Source organism: Brassica oleracea, chromosome C5 (assembly GCF_000695525.1).
Source record: "Brassica oleracea var. oleracea cultivar TO1000 chromosome C5, BOL, whole genome shotgun sequence".
Classification (NCBI taxonomy): domain Eukaryota; kingdom Viridiplantae; phylum Streptophyta; class Magnoliopsida; order Brassicales; family Brassicaceae; genus Brassica; species Brassica oleracea.
This window is the reverse complement of record NC_027752.1, coordinates 220,874-242,568: the sequence shown is the minus strand read 5'-3', so window position 1 is coordinate 242,568 and position 21,695 is coordinate 220,874. Positions and strand designations below refer to the sequence as shown.

Here is a 21,695-nt window from a genome sequence, read left to right as displayed (position 1 = left end):
GGGGGGGGGGGGGTTGACCCACTCTTGGATCTAAAAGATCTGTAAAAGCTTTAATCTAACAACTGATTTTGGTTTTGTATCCGTTGGTTCATTTACCTTTGTTTTGATATATGATGAAAGATCCAAAAGATAATAACTTTCACTGAGAAATTGCAATTAACAGTTTTCTTGATTTTTTTTCATGGATTTCAATATTTATTTTATGTTTATGATATATGATCGTTGCTGCTCTCCTTTATTTTTCAGTATCAACTTTAACAAAATGGCTCGTCCACAAGACCCTCCACGCGGTTTCTTCCCTTTTGGAAACCCTTTCAAGAACCTATCCTCCAAGAACCCAGTACTATCCTCTAACCTTCTCTCCCTCTTGAACACTTTCGAGACCAACTTAGCATCTTCCATTACAAAGCTTGTCCCCAAGGAAAAGTCCCAGATCCTCACCCTTTCATGGATGAGTCAAGCTATGGCGTCTCTTTGCCAGACCCACAACGCTATCAAGACTCTTATAACCGACCTAGAGCTTCCTGTCTCAGATTGGGAGGACAAATGGGTCGACATCTACCTAGACATCAGCGTCAAGCTCCTCGACCTCTGCAACGCCTTCAGCTCGGAGCTAAGCCGTCTGAACCAAGGCCATCTCTTCCTCCAGTTTGCTCTGCATAACTTGGGGACCAACGCTCCTCAGAATCTGCCGAAAGCTCAATCGTCCCTCGACGCCTGGAAGCAGCACATCGTTTCCAAGAACCCGAGGTTGGAGAGCTGTCATGCGATCCTGACCAGCCTTGTTCAGACCTTGAATCTCCCCAAGGTGAAGAACTCCGCCAAAGGCAAAGTCCTTATGCGAGCTTTGTACGGTGTAAAGGTCAAGACTCTGTACATTTCTGGTGTCTTCGCTGCTGCCTTCTCGGGTTCATCGCAGAACCTTCTGTACGTTACGGTCTCAAACGAGCTTCCGTGGGCACCTTCCTTCATGGATATGCAGAACACTATGAACTCCGAAATCAAGAACATATTTTTATCAGACGGTTTAACCGTTATGAAAGAGCTCGAGGCTGTTGATTCAGGTGTTAAGCAACTTGCCCCTGCGATCCAACAAGGGTCTATAGATCCCATTTCGCTGCAGCCGTTGAAGGACTCGGTCACGGAGTTGACGAGTGGGATAGACCTTGTTTCCAAGGAGGTGGATTGCTTCTTCAATATTCTGTTATCGGGGAGGGACACTTTGCTGGAGAACCTCAGGTCGATTGGCGCACCAACAACGGTGCTGGCAACATCACCAAAAAAGCAGAGAGGATTCTGATAAACTGCTATGGTTGTGTGAATAGATGGTATTGTAAGTGTTCCATCTTGGTCGTCGTGAATGTATTATTATTATTAGGTGCTTGCTTGTGGTATTGTGGTCGTTTGTATGAGACGCAGTGAAACTAATATTTGTATAAGAAAAGTTTTAGTCAACTTATCTATAAAGCTCTATAATAATGTGCTAAAAGTTGTTTAGATTGATACCACTATTAACTAGATCGTACGTCTAACAGTTACCCCTCAGAACCGCCAATTTTGTTGATGAAGCCGAATCTTGTAGATGAAATAAGCACATATAATATTCTTAATTCGATATTGCAAATTTTTTTTTTTTAGCGAGTGTTAACTCATTTTATTTTGTCATATAATAAAATGACACATGAAAGACTGTTAAACCATACGATTAGAAACATATCAAGACTATTAAATAGAAACATATCACGAATATGAGGGAAGTTATGGACCTGTGGTATGGCCTAAAGAAGAGTATGGTACTGCCTAAATAAAACATATCACGAAAATGAGGCAGGTTGTGCGTAAACAGTTGAATTATACCTACCTAGCTAACTTATTGGTTAATTACGAAAAGTGATATTGGTATTTAGAAAGGGTAAAAGAATTAAGTTGAGGGTTTCTGTAAAAATGATAGTATGTTTATTTGGTTTTGAATTGATTTCTTGGACGAGTGAGTTTCTTATAGTATTATTATTTTTTTCATTAGGGAGTGAATTTGGTATTATATTTTCTTTTTACATTTTCCCTTTTCTCGAAAGGATGTAATTTTTTCTTTGATGATATATTTAAAGGAAAAGTATAAGGTAAAATTTAATATCCCTCAAGATTTATAAAATTCTCAAATATTTTTTTATTTTCATTGCTACAGAATAAAAATAAATAAAGTATAATTTTAATAATGTTTACATATTTTAACATTTAAGAGACTCAGTGGATAAAGATTTAAAAGAATTTAAAAGAATACTAAATCCAAAAGTATTTGAGATTTGAGTAGATTTTGTAAAGTTGTTATTATGATTTTAAGATGATTTGAAGAAATATCAGATATTTCTAAAAGAATGATAATTTCCATTTTTCTTCTATTTCTTAGTTCATGAATTATATAAAACGTACAAACATTTTTTATTTTATTTTATTATTCATTTTTAACACTTGAATCAAACTCTAATTTTGGAGACAATAAACAAAACCAAAATGTAAATGGTAAATACCCACTGGAATCTTGATCAAACATGATAAAAAGAAATAAGTGGTCACGAAAAGTAGTCATTGACTATCCTGATATATATATTTGACAGGATGTAATCGGTACAGTCAATATAACTTACCAAGTTTACAAATTACATATATACACATACACTCTATAACCTCTATAAATTAATACTCAATCAATTAATAATCTCTGTAAATTAATAAATTCCGTCAGTCCCAACTTGAACCGGTTCAAAATTTGACATAAATCGATAAAATAATAAAAAAATATTTTTTAGAAAATTCTATGTAAATATATGGTCCCATTAAAATTATAAATTAATAATTTCTATATATACGTATTTTATATAAGTAACTATTTATATTGTTTATTTTATATTCACAATAGAATTATCTTTATATTTTTTAACACTTAATAAATTTTTGATGAGGTTTACTAATATTATATCTAAAACCACATTTAAGTTCTATACGATATATATTATATACACCAAATAATATAATATAATTAATATACATGTGAAATTTCAAAAAAAAAACAATTAATGTCTATACACTAAAATTAAAGTACATCTTAAAATAAGAAATCTAAATAAGAAAAATTTGTAAATTAATATTTTTATAAATTATTAAAATTTTAAAATTCCAACATTATTAATTTATAGATGTTCTACTGTATACAACATACATCTACCGAAATATAATGTATATAATTAATTTCATAAAGGTACTTACTGTTTAAATTAAAATAAATTAATGGATCAGAAGAACAAAGGAATCCATAATATCCCTTTTCATAGGATAAAGACCAAAAGAGTAACGATTGTATAAATAAAAGCTCTAAAATAAAAACCGTTTTATTTTCATATCTCCATTATAAGAGGAGCTAGGTAGAGAGAGCTCTCTATAAAAACATAATCACCAACGTAGTCTTCCTCGTTCTCCGGTGTGTAGAAAATCCCATTTTAAAATTATTTTCAGCCATGGGAGACGATAAGAGAGATCAAAAGCCATATTCATACGAGAAAGCTAAAACGTTTTCATGTAACTCACATTCTTCGTCTTTGGTTAGGCTCATCTCAAAGCTAGTCTTAACTTTCGCCGTTATATTCTGCATCCAATTCGTTTTCTACTCTTATGATTTCACCTCCTATGCTCCACCTCGATCTCTGATGAAAATCGCTGTTTCGCCAGCCGGATCCGGATCCGGATCTTACACGAGTCCAAAACCTGAAGAAACGGAGATAAAGCACGTGGTCTTCGGGATCGCAGCGTCTGCGAAGCTGTGGAAACGGCGAAGAGACTACGTGAAGCTCTGGTGGAAACCCAACGGGGAAATGAACGGCGTCGTTTGGTTAGACAAACATCTTGACGACAACGACACCGTTTCCGCGGGTCTGCCTCCTATCAAAATATCTTCCGACACGTCAAGGTTCGAGTACACATACCCAAAGGGTAACAGAGCGGCGCTGAGACTCACGCGAATCGTGTCCGAGACAGTGAGGCTTTTAAACGGAACAGAGTCTGAGAGAAACGTGAGGTGGATTGTGATGGGAGACGACGACACCGTGTTTTTCACGGAGAATCTTGTTAGCGTTCTGAGAAAATACGATCACAAGCAGTTCTATTACATTGGAAGCTCGTCGGAGAGTCACACTCAGAATCTGAAGTTCTCTTACGGGATGGCTTATGGTGGAGGAGGATTCGCCATTAGCTACCCCTTGGCTAAAGCGTTGGAGAAGATGCAAGATCGTTGCATTCAGAGATACCCTGAATTGTACGGCTCCGACGATCGGATTCACGCTTGTATGGCGGAGCTTGGTGTTCCTTTGACTAGAGAAGTTGGTTTTCATCAGGTTCGTTCTCTACTTTTGTTTTGTTGGTTTCTCTATCCTTTTTATTGATATTTTATTCAAACTACTATGATACTCTTCTCCTTTTGAAGATCTTTTTCCTCGTACTGCATTTTTTTTTTTTAAATCCCCATATCTCAACCATATTTTGAAGTTTTTCTCTACCACTAGTATGTTTTAAGTTTTCATGCTTTCGGTTTGTTTATTAACACACAGGATTCTAACGTAAATTTCATTTAATTATTTTGACAGAAATATTTTATAATCTGTTAGTTTTTCATTAATATCCGTGTATACTTAGTGAAGTTTGATAGTGTGAAAACTGTTACGGTCATACTCTTCGTTTTTTTTTATGTTACATTTGGTTAGTTTTTATGTTTGGAAACTTTGATTCTGATCAATGTTTTATTTTCTTTTAAAAAGTTCACATTACCCTTGAATTTAAATGATTTTAGTATCGCGACAATTTCGGCACAAATATAGGTTCTAGTCTCATATAAGTCATTGCTCCCACTAAAAGCTTCTGTACTTCTAGTCAAATATATAGTTAGTTGTTAGCTACGTGTTAATCTTACATTCCTCTGTGCATTTTCAATTATTTATACAGCTTTTGTTTATTCTTTTGTTGTTTTTATGATAGATCGCATAGATCTAGTAATATCTTAAAACCAAATCTTATTCTAATCAAATCATAAACAAAATATCAAATATATCGATATTCGGAATCTTTGTTCCCGTATCTATCGATCTGCGTAGTTTTACTCACAGTATTTTTTTCTTTTGTTGCAACAGTTTGATATATATGGGAAACTACTGGGCCTGTTATCAGCCCATCCATTAGCTCCAATTGTCTCCGTGCATCATCTAGACATAGTGGATCCAGTATTCCCAAACATGGGTCGAGTCAACGCCATGAAGCGCCTCATGGTTCCAGCCAAACTGGATTCAGCGAGCCTCACTCAGCAATCAGTTTGTTATGACACTACACACCGTTGGACTGTGTCTGTGTCATGGGGATACACAGTTCAGATTATACGTGGTGTATTGTCAGCGAGAGAGATGGAGATCCCGACACGCACATTTATAGATTGGTACAAGCACGGAGACGGCAAAAGCTATGCTTTTAACACACGTCTTTTCAGCAAAAGCATGTGTCAACGTCCACGCGTGTACTTCCTCTCCAATGCGCTTCCTGATTCGGCCTTACACAGAACTGCAAGCGAGTACGTGAGGTGGTATGACATGTGGGATCTTGAATGTGATTGGGATGTGTCGGATCCTTCTGATATCGAACGGGTTATAGTTTATAAAAAACTCGATCCCGATAGATGGAACAAAAATAAGGTTAGTAACTATATTAACTGATTTTTGTTTACTGCTATATATGATGATGCTACTGATTCTTGTTTTTGGTGCAATTTAGGCTCCGAGAAGAGATTGTTGTAGAATATTGCCTACGAAAAAGAATGGGACGATGGTGATTGATGTTGGAGCTTGTGAAGATGATGAAATTGTTGAATTCTCTGTCAAATAGTGTATTTTACTACTTTCACACAAAGCTATAGAGAAGAACTACTTTCGGAATTTCCAACTGATGCATGTATGATATTGATATTATTTCAAGTTATTCATACCTAGAACTAGTTGGTTATTTCCGGTGGTTGATTCAGTAAATATGTTTTTTTGGATCCGTTGATATGATATGCGAAGAGAGTAAATGCTTTTGTTTCTTTTCCTTTTAAAATCGTCAATATATATATTCTCTTCGCATATCATATCCAAGGATCAAGTATAGACGGGGGAGACCTGATAACGTACAACACCGCCCGTCTGGTGAAAAGCGACAACGTGGGTTTTCCAGTGAGCAGTGGTTACAACTTAGAAGTATCTTATCATATCGCATTTATATAGCTAGTATGTATGTCACTTGGTATGCTATACTTCAAAATCTACAATATAAATCAGATCTTGATAAATAATAAAATACATGGACTTCCAATTAAAAGTAATTGATAATGAATAAATTTATTTGTGTTATGGAATATAGATAGATTTGGACAACATGAGTTTATATGATATTGCTTATGGTTCTTTATAACATCTAAATCTACTGTGTGACATTATTCTACAATCAAACCTACGAAAATCACTAACTTTCAGTTACAAAAAAAAAAACCACTTGCTTATTTTTTATTTTTATTTTTTGAACACAACGTACTTCCATTAAACTAAAATGTTCGGTTACAATAGAGAGAGGAGATTAAACATCCTCTTTGATAAAAAGCATTAAACACAAAGATAAAAGAAACCGAAGGAGATAGGTCTTCATGCGAAAATGACAGCGGATTCGAAGCGGAGCTTGAATGCGTCAATGGAGCCTGCACGACAAAGTCGGTCAGCTGAGAATTAGTAACTTGCTTACCATCCAACCATCGTATTTGGGTATAATATCTTTTATCCCACTTCTTAATTCTTACAAACTATTACGTTCTCTTTTAAGACAGTAACGGATATAGTCTTATACTCTTTTATTTTTTTATCTTTTGGGAAACAATAGTCTTATACTCTTATGCGGAGTTTTTCGCACATGAGTCTATGAGACCCAAGTAGCTGAGTACTAATTTACTTGTTATACTTAAAATGAACATCTAATGTCATACATGTTGTCCCAAAAAAAAAACATCTAATGTCATACTTAAAATGTATCGGACATGTTTTAATGGACGATCAATGCTTAATTAAAGTAGTTAATTATCAGATAGGCTATGCTGTGATCAATAAAAAAAAGCATGATCCTTGGCTTCTTCCTCAAGTCAAACTCTTAAATTCTTTGATAAAGATCCACATTGATCATGCATATATGGTTTTTGTACCACATAAATTTTTGAAAAGTATTAAACAAAAGCATAGTATCTTCCGGGTGTTTTCTTTAAACACAAAAAACTAAGTTAGGCAATAAAAGTGTATTCTTTTATGCGGTTTAGCTTTCAATACAAATCTGAAACAACTCGATCCAAGGAAAAAAAGAGTTTGGTTTCCAAGACTTTGTTACCATACTAATTAAGTGTCATAACGATTTTGTATGGAATATATCCTATGTTTTTCAAATCGCATAATCGTATTTTCTGGTTACTCCATATGTAACATAATCTTGATTTTATTATAGTTAAATAATAGTATATATATAATATGTAAGTGATATTTATCGTGATATATTTTATATTGAAATAATATGTAATTGCTAACACATTGAACCCATCTATAATGCCGATTATATCTTATCTTACTTTATATTATAATAGTAATATACCAGCTCTATGTTTGTATATACAATTGTCATCAAATGTTTGATGGACAATACAACCTTTTTTGTGAACACCTTATGGACAATACAACCAAAATATTTTAGCAAAAAAAAAAAAAAAAAAGAAAAAAAAACCAAAACAAATGGATGTAGATAATGAAAAAAAAAAAAACTAGATCCACGGGGAGAGTCACATGCATGGAGCATGCAACTAGCTTACTTCATCTCATTCCACTCAAGATTTTCTTTATATATATACTCTTTCTCTACCACTCCTTCCCTCAAAATAAGCTAGCTGATCCTTCTCACTAAAGCCATCATATCTTTTAAAATCATAAGAGAGCGAGAGAGAAAGAGATAGGATGGAGATGACTAAGTTCTTCATGATGGTGGTTTTCCTTGGAACTATCATGCTTTGGATCATGATGCCAACACTAACTTATAAAAACAAGTGGCAGCCTTATATGCGTCTAAAGTTTGGAGCATCAACTTATTTTGGTGCCACAGGTTTGCATGATCAATAGATGGATTTAGTAAAGCAACCATTAATCATCTAGTTGTTCCTTTCATTAGCTCATACTTTTGTAGGAACCTCCGTTTGTATATATTTACAACTTTTAAAATAATTGATTAAAATTTGTTAATATCTTCTCTGTTTACACGACAGGGACGACACTTTTCATGTATATGTTCCCGATGATCCTTGTAGCTTGTCTGGGATGTGTGTATCTCCACTTCAAGAAACGAAAGAGTCCACACCATATTGATAGGTACAAAATTCAACGGGTGAATTATGTCGACAGACAAGTTGTATAACTTTCATCATTTCTTACAATTTGTTTCTGTATAATGGATATAATAAAGGGAGATAAAGGGGGGAGTGTGGAGTGCACTGAGAAAGCCAATGTTAGTGAAGGGACCATTGGGGATAGTCTCAGTTACTGAGATCATGTTCTTGGCTATGTTTGGGGCTCTTCTTCTCTGGAGCTTTATCACTTACTTGCGCAATAAATTTGCCACTATCACTCCTCAATCAGCCGCTGCAGATGGCCAATATTTGTAAGCATTCTTTCTCTTATCAACCATACATATATATATTTGGTTGGACTGATTTCTACTTACTTCTGAACATATATATATTTGAAGATTAATTGGTCCATTAGTACTAGATTATTTATATTCACCAAAACAAATTATTTTTGTTAGTGAAAATACTATACAAAAACATATGAGTGTATTTGATTGATTGATTACTGAAATACTAATTATATCATAGTTTATCACATGTCAATATCTTAGATTAAGAGAACTATATCGAGAGTTTAGTATCTGTCTCAATAGTTTTGATTAACATTTTAAGGTGGCAAGCCAAGCTGGAATCAGCGGCGCTAAGGATAGGGTTTATCGGAAACATATGTTTAGCGTTTTTGTTCTTACCGGTGGCACGCGGCTCGTCGTTGCTACCGGCGGTAGGACTAACTTCGGAGTCAAGCATCAAATACCATATTTGGCTGGGCCATATGGTCATTGCAATTTTCACCGCTCATGGTCTATGTTACATCATATATTGGGTCTCTGTGCATGAAATCTCCCAGGTATATAACATACTTGTTCTATTAGTTATCAAATATTATGGATTCGATTTTTTTGGCTTTGCCTAATAATCCAATAGTTGGGTCCCACCTCTAGATAGAATAAAGTCAACGACTCTAAATCAATGCTATAATTCCCGTCAACGTCATCTCTGAATGGATCAGCTTCCATACATACGCAATAGTGCAGTACTTTTTTATAGTTCAATATAATAAAATGCGGTCAAAATTTAATATTTTTGGTCTTCACATGGCAATAATGCGAATATAAAGCAACTAATATGTAAAACGCCATTTTTTTTAACTGTAAAACGCCATATCTTTGAAACACGCATTAATTTAATAGAAATCATATGTAGTATATATACGAATATGACTTTTATTCCCAGTTAATGTGATAATTCAATTTCGCTTCATGCGCTTCTATAACTGAAAGAATTTCGTATTGATCGAGGTTCAGGAAAGTCATATGCATATATCTACTATATATATACCGAATATTTATTTAATCAACTGCAGATGCTCATGTGGGATACAAAGGATATATCGAACTTGGCTGGAGAGATATCTCTGGTGGCCGGGCTTGTTATGTGGGCCACCACATATCCAGCGGTAAGGAGGAGATTCTTCGAAGTCTTCTTCTACACACACTACCTCTACATCGTCTTCATGCTCTTCTTCGTCTTCCACGTCGGCATCTCTTACACGTTTATCTCTTTTCCCGGTTTCTACATCTTCATGGTCGATCGTTTCCTTAGGTTTCTCCAGTCACGTGACAATATACGCTTGCTCTCTGCTCGGATTCTTCCTTCCGACACCATCGAGCTCACTTTCTCCAAAAACCCTAGTGAGTTCCCAAAATATTAATTATCTTTTATCTTATTTTATAACACTTAGTTATTGCGACTTAAAGTTCTAATCTATTATATATGTTGAATAGGGTTGGTTTATAGCCCGACGAGCATATTGTTTGTGAACATACCGAGCATTTCAAGGCTACAATGGCATCCATTTACGATAACTTCGAGTAGCAACCTTGAGGCAGAGAAGCTAAGTGTTGTGATCAAAAGCGAAGGCAAATGGTCAACTAAACTTTATCAGAGGCTTTCTTCTTCTCATCAGATAGACCGCCTTGCTGTTTCTGTCGAGGGTCCTTATGGCCCTGCTTCCACCGATTTCTTTATGTCAGTTACTTTCTCAAAGACCCATCAGTCAATACACTGAATTGATATTTAAATTAGTGGAGCACAAGAAACTTAATTGATTGCTTGCGTTTGAAGAAACATCGATATCATATGTATTTTTGTATGGTGTTATTTATAGGCATGAAGCTCTGGTTATGGTGAGCGGAGGAAGTGGCATAACTCCATTTATCTCTGTCATCCGTGATATGATTGCAACAAGCCAAAACCAAAAATGCAAAATCCCCAAAATCACGCTGATTTGCGCTTTTAAGAACTCTTCAGAAATATCCATGCTCCATCTTGTCTTGCCATTATCCGGCCTCCAGACCGAACTCTCCTCCGACATAAACATCAAAATCGAAGCCTTCATAACCCGAGAGAAAGAGCCAAGAAGCGAAGCTACAACGGAGCAAATCAAAACACTTTGGTTCAAACCAAGTCTTTCAGACCAACCCATCTCAGCAATCCTCGGACCAAACTCATGGCTCTGGCTCGGCGGAATTCTATCATCATCGTTCCTCATCTTTATGATAATTATCGGTATCATCAGTAGGTATTACATTTACCCGATCGACCACAACACCTACAAGATCTATTCATGGACTTCAGAATCCATTATATACATCTTGGTCATCTGTGTGAGCATCATGGCCACTTCAAGTGCAGCTATGTTTTGGAACAAGAAAAAGTACGGCAACAACGTTGAAACTAAACAGGTCCAGAACGTCGAACTTCCATCTACAACGTCTTCTCCAACCTCGTGCGGTTATAATTCCATGAGAGAAATCGAAAGTTCCCCACAAGAATCGCTAGTGCAACGCACCACCCTGCATTACGGAGAAAGACCTAACCTCACGAGTAATATACCTTATATCTCTTTCTACATCTATATCTCTGTGTCTATATGAGTATTGTTACCCTAATTGATTGGTTTATATGAACAGAACTACTACTTGACGTGGAAGGTTCGAGTGTGGGAGTTCTTGTGTGTGGTCCAAAGAAGATGAGACAAAAGGTTGCGAAAATATGTTCCACTGGTTTGGCTAAGAATCTCCATTTCGAATCTATCAGTTTCAGCTGGTGATCGAGTACTTATTATGTATAACATTGTTTTCACCTGCTGCGGAAGTTGCTTGGATTGCAAGTTAATAATGTGGGTCTGTGATTTGACCTGTATTTGTGTGCTTGTTAAATTGACCATTTTCTGGTCTTTATTTTTCAACGGTTGATATATTTTAGTGGGAAAAGCCATACCTCCCAAAGTTACTCAACCCATTCGTTTGTAATCCTTACGTATGTTTGTAAATTGTGAACGTTGAAATATAATAAAATCCTTTCTTTAAGTCATATAAGATATGGTTATATATATCTTTATTTCTTAGTTCAAACCATTCATGGAATCATTCGGATACTAGATACAATTTGAGGATCTGCACGTCACCTCTTACCAGAAAACAAATATTATTCGTCCCTCTCCTAGTACTATCATCTCACATAGTGGATTTAGAGTTCGACTGATTCATAATGGCATAATTTCATTTCATTTCATTTTTTTGGTCATGAGGAAAATAAATTCATTAATCGGAAGAATTCCAAATTATATACATTAACAAGAGATACCAAATGCCATATATAGCGAATGACGCAAAATAGGGGCTCAAACGTTTGCCTCCTCAACCATGAGCCAAAAGTCATAAACTATCTACTCTATGTGGAAGGAACGAGACAAGATACTCCATGCTGGCCAAATTTAAGAGGAAGAAGTGTCAACTACTCAACTGTGATCGAACATTAATGTATCCAAAAAGTGGTATAGATAAAGCTTCAACCGCCGCTTTGCAGTTAGATACCATCTAGATTTTACGGAGATGTAACTTGGGTTCTTAGTTTCGACTAAGAGATGATTCTTATCTTTTCTTAAATAAGAGATATAAGAACCTGTCTCGAAAAATAAAAAAAAAAAAAAATTTGTCAAATTATGAGGTAAGAACCCCGGCGAAGAGACCGAGGTTAATCATACTCTAAGTTACGGAAGTCTGAATTAAATACATTTCAGCTCAATATGTACAGTGCAACCGCTGATCAGAGATATATTCGTTTTCTAGTAAATAATGTTGTTCCGTTCCATAAAATAACAAAAATATCCTGTCTCGTTTAGTAATTTTGATTTAACAAAAAAAAAAAGAGTCAACCATGAGTGATAAATGATTTTCAAGAATTGTTAGGTTGGCAAGCCATCTAATCTTCACTACTATACACCTACCTTTATGCTCAACACGTCATCAGTCACGATTCTTCTGCAACAATTATCGGTGACCAGGCCCTAGCATTTTAACCTAGATCCGAAAATCAGATCCAGAACCGATCAAAAAATATCCGATCCGAAACCGAACCGAAAATTTACAAGTATCTTTTGGATTTAAATTTCTTTTACCCAAAAGAATCAGAACCGAAAGAAACCGACCCGAATAGACCCAGACCCGAAAAGAACCGATCCGATAAGACCCGATTTGTACCCGACTTAAAAACATATATATATAAAACTATGATTTTTGTGTTCTGTTTTTTATATATTATTTTATGATTCAGTTGAAATATCTTTTGTTAACAACATTTGTTATTATTTTGTAACATTTTTAAATAATACGAAGCTTTAAAATGTAAAATAGAATTTAAAAATGTTTTTTTATTATTAATAATTTCATTTTAGTTATAATTGTAAAATTTTAGATATATATGACAAATATCGACTAAATTTGATGGAGTTGGGTATGTCATGTCCTTTTCAGATCCTAAATATCCGAACCCGACCCGGATCCGATATGGACCCGAAAAATTAAGGGTATTTTATGGGTATTTTAATTATAGACCCGAACCGACCTGGATCCGAGAAGAACCGATCCGAATCCGACCCAAAAATTTCTAAGTACCTATTGAATTTAAATATTTAGGACCCGAAAGATCCGGACCCGAAAGAAATCGGCCCGAACCCGATCCAAAGACCCGAACGCCCAGGCTTATTAGGGACTACGAAACATAAGCCGAACTCGATTATGCACATTAGAAAGTCTAGTATTGTGAGACAAATGCTTAGGGAAAATAATAATTAAAACTTAAGAAATGCTTAATACCCAATTTGCACTAGCTGTTTTTCTGCACCATGTGCAGTAAAGAATTTTTTTAATCTAACTTATATTTAAAAATAAATTTTATTAAATATTATAGATTTTACTATTTTCTTACTAATATTTAATATAGATTTGATATATATTAAATCAATCTGTATAAAACTAATAAAAATGATATAAAATTATATAATTATCAAAAAAATTAGCCTAAACAATATTTATAAAATTTGTAGATTTATAAGAAACTAATGATCTTACGATTAGATATTTAAATTTTTTAAAAATTGTAGAAATTTTTGAAAACTTTAGTAATACAAATTGTATAATTATACAAAATAATAATATTTCGAAATTTGAAATGTTATATATGAATATATTTATTTTATAGATGATGTATGAGTTATTACAATATTAAAAAAAAAAGTTTACCAAAAAGAGATATCAATATTAAATGTAATATATAAATTATTACCATATTCTAATAAGTTAGCCAAAAATATAAATTAACATTAAATGAAATTATTCATGTCATATTTTTTTTGGAAGCCATGTCATCAATTTTATTAGCCATGTCATATTTGTTTTGTGAAATTGATTGTAGAGAGGACATGTGGCAAAATCACTTCGCAGATATAGTCTAGGGTATGTTCCGAGTATATAATATTTTGTTACCTTTTAACCTTCTCTAAAACGTCAAGCAAGATAAAACGAATAATATTTATATATTGACACATGATATATGAAGTAAAATGATGTTAAAAGGACCAACACGAGTTGCATGGTAAAAAAGACAGCACAAGCCTTTTGACTTTCACATCCCCCTCAAAGACATATTTAATCTTACATAATATTCTTCTGCCACGCCCCACTTAGTTTTCCAGTTTTTGGTTAGCATTGGAGTAGTTTCATCAGTAAAAGTCAAAGATAAAAATAGCATTGAAGGAGAAACCAAAAAGTCAAAATAGTAACGCAACAAATGTTTCTAGTAGGCTTAGCTAAATGAGAAGAAACTCAAAGATGTGTTTTCCTAGAGTAATTCTAGTCTAGGTCTGGAGCTGCTTACCAAATTCTGACACCTATAACCCAAAACGAGGATGTTTGGTTAAAGAAATATCCAAAATTTGTAGATATTAGCCTTTCTTCAGTTTACAACTCATTTGATTTTCCAAAACAAACCAGATATTCTCAAACTGAAACAACTAAATAAACCTAACCAAAAACTGAAAATCATTTGTAGCTGTACCTATAAAAGAATACATCTTAAAACCAATCAATCTCACCAGCAAAACCAAAGCATGTGTTTAACTTTTAGCCCTAAACTTCTAAATTAAAAAAATAGACGACTTTTTCTTCTTTTCCCCCACCATCTTTTTTTGTGCCTTATATTCTCAACTAACTCCATTTAATTCACCACACATCTACATAAGACATACATCTATATATGATCAATCAATGAAACTCATTAAATGAAACTATTCCTTTCGCTGCAAAATTAGGTACCAGCAAAGCATAAGCACACCACCACTTTACCACTTCTTGACTTTCAAAACTGAAAAAATCTTCTCATTATATCTCAACGAGAACCGCGGAATCATAAATGAGTTTTTGATTCTGATAGTTACCAGTGTCAGATTGTAAGTCAGAGAGAGAAGCTCTTCCTCATTTTCCTCCCTATAAATTTTCCTGGAAAACTCATTCATTCTCATCCAACTTCAGCTTTAATTTACACTTCTCTTCTCAATCACCACATTCCTTTTTTTCTGCATCCAACCAAAGAGCTATAAATGGAAATGTCCAATGTGATGCTTCTTGTAGCTGTCGTTGCAGCATATTGGCTATGGTTCAAGAGGATATCACGATGGCTAAAGGGACCACGTGTGTGGCCTGTATTGGGCAGTCTCCCTGGTCTGATAGAGCAGCGTGATAGGATGCATGAATGGATCACCGAGAACCTCCGTGCGTGCGGTGGCACATACCAGACTTGTATCTGTGCAGTACCTTTCTTGGCAAGGAAGCAAGGTCTAGTGACTGTCACCTGTGACCCGAGGAATCTTGAACACATGCTCAAGACCCGGTTCGATAATTACCCTAAAGGTCCCACGTGGCAATCCGTCTTCCACGACCTTCTAGGTCAAGGTATTTTCAACTCTGACGGCGATACTTGGCTCTTCCAACGCAAAACCGCTGCTCTCGAGTTCACAACAAGGTAACCTAATTAATATACCAAACCGCTCGGTTTAGTCACCATGCAGCTACAATATATAATTGAAGCAAATCCATTGGCCGTGACTAAACTTCAAGATTCATTTAGATATATAATCATTTCTTTCAATCTCCTAGCTACCAACTACTGTACATACATTGACAATTCATATGTTTAATCTTGGTTCTGTATTAATATAATAAATGAAATGATCATATGTATTGGTTAGATTTTTTCCTTCAAGGATAGTTTCGCGGTTTCAGTTTACAATATTTCATCAAATCGAACCTTTAATTCTCATAATGTACTAATGCAGAACGTTGAGGCAAGCCATGGGTAGATGGGTAAACCAAGGAATTAAGCTCCGGTTCTGTCCAATTCTTGAATCGGCTCAAGCCAAATCCGAGCCGATCGATCTCCAAGACTTGGTACTCCGTCTCACATTCGATAACATTTGCGGATTGGCATTCGGTAAGGACACAAGAACCTGTGCACCGGGGCTTCCCGAGAACGGCTTTGCCACCGCTTTCGATCGCGCCACCGAAGCCTCGCTTCAACGGTTTATTATGCCTGAGTTTCTGTGGAAGCTAAAGAAATGGCTAGGACTCGGCTTAGAAGTCAGCTTGAGCCGAAGCTTGGGAGAGATCGATGGATATTTAGCAAAGGTTATAAGTACACGTAAGCAGGAGTTGATGACTCAGCAAGAAAGTGGAGCCCAGGGACACGACGATCTCCTCTCTCGCTTCATGATGAAGAAGAAAGAAGCGTACAGCGACACTTTCCTCCAACACGTGGCGCTTAACTTCATCCTAGCTGGACGCGACACGTCATCGGTAGCGCTGAGCTGGTTCTTCTGGCTTATCACGATGCATCCAGCCGTCGAAGATAAAATCGTCCGGGAGATCTGCTCCGTTCTGATCGAGACACGTGGCACTGAGAACAACGCCGCGTCTTGGACGGAGGAGCCGTTAAATTTCGACGAGATCGACCGGCTGGTTTACCTGAAGGCGGCGCTCTCTGAGACGCTCAGGCTTTACCCTTCGGTGCCGGAAGATTCGAAGCACGTCGAGAACGACGACGTTTTACCTGACGGAACTTTCGTTCCCGCGGGATCTTCGGTGAGTTATTCGATATACGCGGCGGGGAGGATGAAGTCGACTTGGGGAGAAGACTGTCTGGAGTTTATCCCGGAGAGATGGATCTCGCCGATCGACGGCAAATTCATCAACCACGATCAGTATCGATTCGTGGCATTCAACGCCGGACCGAGAATCTGCCTGGGAAAAGATCTGGCGTATCTTCAGATGAAGACCATCGCGGCGGCGGTGCTTCTCCGTCACCGGCTTACGGTGGTTCCGGGACACAAGGTGGAGCAGAAGATGTCGCTGACGCTTTTTATGAAGAATGGACTTCTGGTTAATCTCCATAAGAGGGATCTCCAAGGAATCATCAAGAGTCTAGTGGTGGCTAAGAGTGACGGTGTCGTTAATGGCAATTGTACCGGTGTCACTTGTGGAGGCGCCGCCGTGTACGTAAATACGGAAGTTCCGGTGGTGGCTTGAAGCCAATAATAAAGTTTCTCATTCATATACACTTTTTATTTATTCCAAAGCATAAATAAAAAGTGTATATGAATGAGAAACTGTAAGCATATATATATACATTCCAATTAGTAATTACTGGCTTTGTTTACTTTTTGTTAACTTCTTAAAAGTTTCTTTTATGAATGTACTGTAATGAAATCACATACATATAGTTGAAAATAAATACATTTTACTTCCTTCTTACTAGTCGTATATTTCACAAATAAAACAGAGAAAATTTTAAGAATAAACCAAAGAGAAACTGGCTGTCTGTGAAGAAGTTGAATCAACGTTTACAATGAAGAACTGATGCTCCGTTACTTTCTTTTTTCTTTTTTAAAATCCAAAACTCAAATGCTTTTTTTAACACTTAAAGATTGATTTCATTGATAATAAACAAGGAGTTACACAGATTGAAACACTAACTGGCGAGTCACAAGGACCCCCCCATAAACTCAAATGCTTTAAGTTCAGTCGCATTAGTTACAATGGTTTTATCCTATACATGCCCGTCATTTTCCAAACGAAGGAATCAATCACGAATTATTGAAGATAATTATAGCCACTTTCCAATTTTTTTGTAAATCAGCTTTGATGAGGACCTTAAGTCATCATCAGAAAAGGAGAAAGGAACCAGGAGTAAATCAGTGAAAAACATGAAGCTGAGAAAAACTAAAGAAGAAAACCTGGACATAGGTGCATACAAAGAAGGATATCTTTGCAACCATGAGGAATTTGACCGTGAAACCACTTGCTATAGATTCTAAACTCAACCACAGCACGCGGAGAATTGGTTTCATACCAAAAGGAGTAATAGTTTAGGAGATATACCATTTACAAGTCAAGCGACCTACACCGCATCCGAACTGGTTCTATTTAAGGAAAGTAATTTTTTTGCTTAAGGAGTGTGCAACTCAAACTCACATGTGGAAACCAGGATATCAGTCATTACATCTTAGGACTACATCATTTCTGGTATCAGAGCTTGTAATCGTTTGTTCATCTTGTTCATTTAGTTCCAAGGTGCTTGTTCATCTGGCTGATTCTCAAAACTTCAGATCTGATACCAGAAATGATGTAGCCCTAAGCTGTCAAAGGATTACAAGCACCTTGGAGCAAAGTGATGATCGATCCAACAAGAGGGGTGGTTCTTCTAATCAACTATAAAACCGGCTGGATGGGAGTGATGATGATGATCTCGAACAGAACAGGGTTTTCACTGATTCCACAATCAACCACGAACAAGAACAGCATGATTCCACAAGCAGTCTCAATCGCCAATCACTAAGACAAGTGAATCCACACAAGGCTTGATGATCAAGATAACTCAAAGACACAAAGACTTTGGAGAAAGGAAACTAAGAAGTTTATTATTTCTTGGGTAAAAGATTCGTCCTTACAATGAGATAACTAATGAGCTTATATAGGCTTACTATAATGATTTAGAAAGCTAAGTAAAATGAGAAAACATGCTGAAATTAAGAAATCTAGCCGTTAGACCTTAATGAGAGAATCTGAGCCAAAATGAGAAATATGTGGAGCTGCTTGTATCTGGATAACTTTGGGAAGATCCTAGTAGCCTTGGGGAGCTTCTGCTTGATGAAACAAATCGCCAAATCACAGCCAAGAGTGTAGAAAACTAGACGTTGGGATTTTAAGCAAATTGGCTCCAAAAATGGCAAGTTGAGATGGTGAAGAATCTGGCTGATCCAGTGAGGTTTAGTGCATGGTATGAACTCTCCAAGTGGTCTTAGATGTAATGACTGATCTCCTGGTTTCCACACGTGAGTTTGAGTTGCACACTCCTTAAACAAATAATTACTTTCCTTAAATAGAACCAGTTCGGATGCAGTGTGGGTTGCCTGACTTGTAAATGGTATATCTCCTAAACCATTACATCTTTTTGGTATGAAACCAATTCGCCGCGTGCTTTGGTTGAGTTGAGAATCTATAGCAAGTGGTTTCACGGTCAAATTCCTCATGGTTAATATCCTTCTTTGAATGCACCTATGTCCAGGTTGGCTTTTTAGTTTTCCTCAGCTTCATGTTCTTCACTGATTTACTCCCGGTTCCTTTTTCCTTTTCTGATGATGACTTGAGGTCCTCATCAAGTTTCTTGACATTGTTTGTACAAGTATACCATGTCCACAGCTAATGGTATATATATTGATATGATCCATTTCTAAAGGTATGGTCAACAAAACTCTCATCGTAAAGCAAAATATGATGGCAAATAAATTAGGCACAAACTCTATTACATCTTGTAACATCAATACAGTTATGAAAGACGACAATACGTGCCAGATAATTCATTGGATTGTATATATAGATTTACCAAAAACACAATATTTTTGTAGGGTTTAACACATTGAGAAAATTTCAAAATTTTTAACAATATTGTTTTAATTGTTTTAATGCATAGTTGCATCCTACACTAACATATGATGATGTTCAAAGAGGTTTGGAGGCTTTGCTGTCTCCGTTTTTCAAGAAAATGGCGATTCTACAGTGGTTATTCCACCTGTTTAAGGAGTATTATGAAGTTTTACTAAATAAATTGATTAAAAAATAACGGGGAAGAATCTGAATGAATACTTAGTGGGGGTTATTGGTTGTTGTATTTTGATGGATTTGAAAATCTGAACTAAATCTAGTATTATTGGTTCTATGATTTTCAAATCTGTATTAAAATCATGTGTTATTGGTTTAATGATTCATAAATTCTATATCAAATCAAGTGTTATTCAATCGTACGGATTTACTAATATATTTGATTTTATAATGGATTTGAATGGATTTGTTTGGATTTTTCTGTTAAAAATACAAAGACTCAAATCCGAGAGAAAACCTCCGGATTTGCATATTTTACTTGGATTTATAAATACTATTTGAATTTCTAAATCAATCAAAATATATAAACCAATAACACCTCTTTAACGTAAAACTCAATATTTCGTATGAGTTTATACAAAAATTTTGAAAAAATTCAAAAATATAATAATGCATAGTTGCATCCTAAACTAACATATGATGATGGTCAAAGAGGCTTGGAACCTTTGTTGTCTATGTTTCTCTAGAAAATAACGATTTTATAATGGTTAGTCCACTAATTTAGGGATTACATGAAGTTTTACAAAATTAATTGATATAAAATTAGAAAGATGCCCATGTACCATAAAATAAAGTTTAAATAACATTGATACAAATTTAGAATGTAGTTACAAATTTTAAAATAACACTAAAGATTATAGGCTTCAGTATATAACGCATTTACCAAAAACTCAATATTTTCGTAGGGGGTTAACACATAGATTTTGAGAAAATTTCAAAAAATTTGACAATATTTTTTAATGCATAGTTGCATAATTCACTAACATATGATGATGTTTAAAGATGTTTAGAGCCTTTGTTGTTTTTGTTTTTCAAGAAAATTGCGATTCTACAATGGTTATTCCACCTATTTATGGAGTTTTATGAAGTTTTACTCAATAAATTGATAAACAATTATAACGATTCTCATATACCATGAAAGAGTGTTTAACATACATTAATACAAATGTATAATGTGGTTAGAAATTTTAAAACAACGCTAAAAAGTTTAGGCTTCAGTATATAGAGCGTTAAACGTAAAACTCAATATTTCGTATGGGTATATACATAGATTTTGAAAAAATCAAAAATATAACAATATTGTTTTAATGCATATTTGCATCCTAAATAAACATATGATGATGATGGTCAAAGAGGCTTGGAACCTTTGTTGACTATGTTTCTCTAGAAAATAACGATTTTATAAGGGTTAGTCCACTAATTTAGGGATTACATGAAGTTTTACAAAATTAATTGATATAAAATTAGAAGATGCCCATGTACCATGAAAGAGAGTTTAAATAACATTGATACAAATTTAGAATTTGGTTATAAATTTTAAAACAACGCTAAAGATTATAGGCTTCGGTGTTTAAAGCATTTACCAAAAACTCAATATTTTCGTAGGAGTTAACACATAGATTTCAAGAAAATTTAAAAAAATTTGACAATATTGTTTAAATGCATAGTTGCATCCTTCACTAACATATGATGATGTTTAAAGAGGTTTGGAGCCGTTGTTGTCTCCGTTTTTCAAGAAAAGGCAATTCTACAGTGGTTATTCCACCTATTTAGGGAGTAATATGAAGTTTTACTCAATAAATTTATAAAAAATTATAACGATTCCCATGTACCATGAAATAAAATTTAACATACATCAATACAAATGTATAATGTGGTTAGAAATTTTAAAACAACGCTAAAAAGTTTAGGCTTCAGTATATAGAGCG

The 21,695-nt window shown here is 35.2% G+C and overlaps 4 protein-coding genes across 4 annotated transcripts in view; all 4 read left to right on the top strand.

Annotated features, from left to right (window-relative positions):
• Positions 1-1,473, top strand: part of LOC106295506 (protein BPS1, chloroplastic) — a 2,372-nt gene extending 899 nt beyond the window's left edge. Inside the window, exon 3 of the mRNA XM_013731428.1 lies at positions 247-1,473. Within this exon, the coding sequence (XP_013586882.1) occupies positions 263-1,300 (1,038 nt within the window). The 5' untranslated portion in view covers positions 247-262 and the 3' untranslated portion in view covers positions 1,301-1,473. The remainder of the gene's footprint in view (positions 1-246) is intronic.
• Positions 1,474-3,424: 1,951 nt separating this feature from the next.
• On the top strand, positions 3,425-5,927 carry LOC106293579. Its single transcript, XM_013729259.1, has 3 exons — positions 3,425-4,385; positions 5,175-5,726; positions 5,806-5,927. Exons 1-3 carry the CDS (start codon positions 3,513-3,515, stop codon positions 5,914-5,916), a joined length of 1,536 nt encoding a protein of 511 aa, XP_013584713.1. The 5' UTR covers positions 3,425-3,512; the 3' UTR covers positions 5,917-5,927.
• Positions 5,928-7,989: 2,062 nt separating this feature from the next.
• Positions 7,990-11,725, top strand: LOC106293244 (ferric reduction oxidase 2). The gene is made up of 8 exons (XM_013728899.1): positions 7,990-8,193; positions 8,354-8,456; positions 8,551-8,745; positions 9,047-9,281; positions 9,798-10,125; positions 10,219-10,462; positions 10,602-11,320; positions 11,407-11,725. Exons 1-8 carry the CDS (start codon positions 8,049-8,051, stop codon positions 11,544-11,546), a joined length of 2,109 nt encoding a protein of 702 aa, XP_013584353.1. The 5' UTR covers positions 7,990-8,048; the 3' UTR covers positions 11,547-11,725.
• Positions 11,726-15,200: 3,475 nt separating this feature from the next.
• LOC106295656 (cytochrome P450 86A4-like) lies at positions 15,201-17,569 on the top strand. The gene is made up of 2 exons (XM_013731622.1): positions 15,201-15,796; positions 16,110-17,569. The coding sequence occupies exons 1-2, from the start codon at positions 15,375-15,377 to the stop codon at positions 17,353-17,355; spliced, it is 1,668 nt and encodes a 555-aa protein (XP_013587076.1). The 5' UTR covers positions 15,201-15,374; the 3' UTR covers positions 17,356-17,569.
• The last annotated feature ends 4,126 nt before the right edge of the window (positions 17,570-21,695 follow it).

Coding starts and splice junctions, on each gene's coding strand:
- LOC106293244 (XM_013728899.1), top strand. CDS start 8,049: ATGGAGATGACTAAGTTCTTCATGATGGTGGTTTTCCTTGGAACTATC. Junction 8,746..9,046: donor GCTGCAGATGGCCAATATTT/GTAAGCATTCTT, acceptor TAACATTTTAAG/GTGGCAAGCCAAGCTGGAAT. Junction 11,321..11,406: donor AGAAAGACCTAACCTCACGA/GTAATATACCTT, acceptor TTATATGAACAG/AACTACTACTTGACGTGGAA.
- LOC106293579 (XM_013729259.1), top strand. CDS start 3,513: ATGGGAGACGATAAGAGAGATCAAAAGCCATATTCATACGAGAAAGCT. Junction 4,386..5,174: donor GAGAAGTTGGTTTTCATCAG/GTTCGTTCTCTA, acceptor TTGTTGCAACAG/TTTGATATATATGGGAAACT. Junction 5,727..5,805: donor ATAGATGGAACAAAAATAAG/GTTAGTAACTAT, acceptor GGTGCAATTTAG/GCTCCGAGAAGAGATTGTTG.
- LOC106295656 (XM_013731622.1), top strand. CDS start 15,375: ATGGAAATGTCCAATGTGATGCTTCTTGTAGCTGTCGTTGCAGCATAT. Junction 15,797..16,109: donor GCTCTCGAGTTCACAACAAG/GTAACCTAATTA, acceptor GTACTAATGCAG/AACGTTGAGGCAAGCCATGG.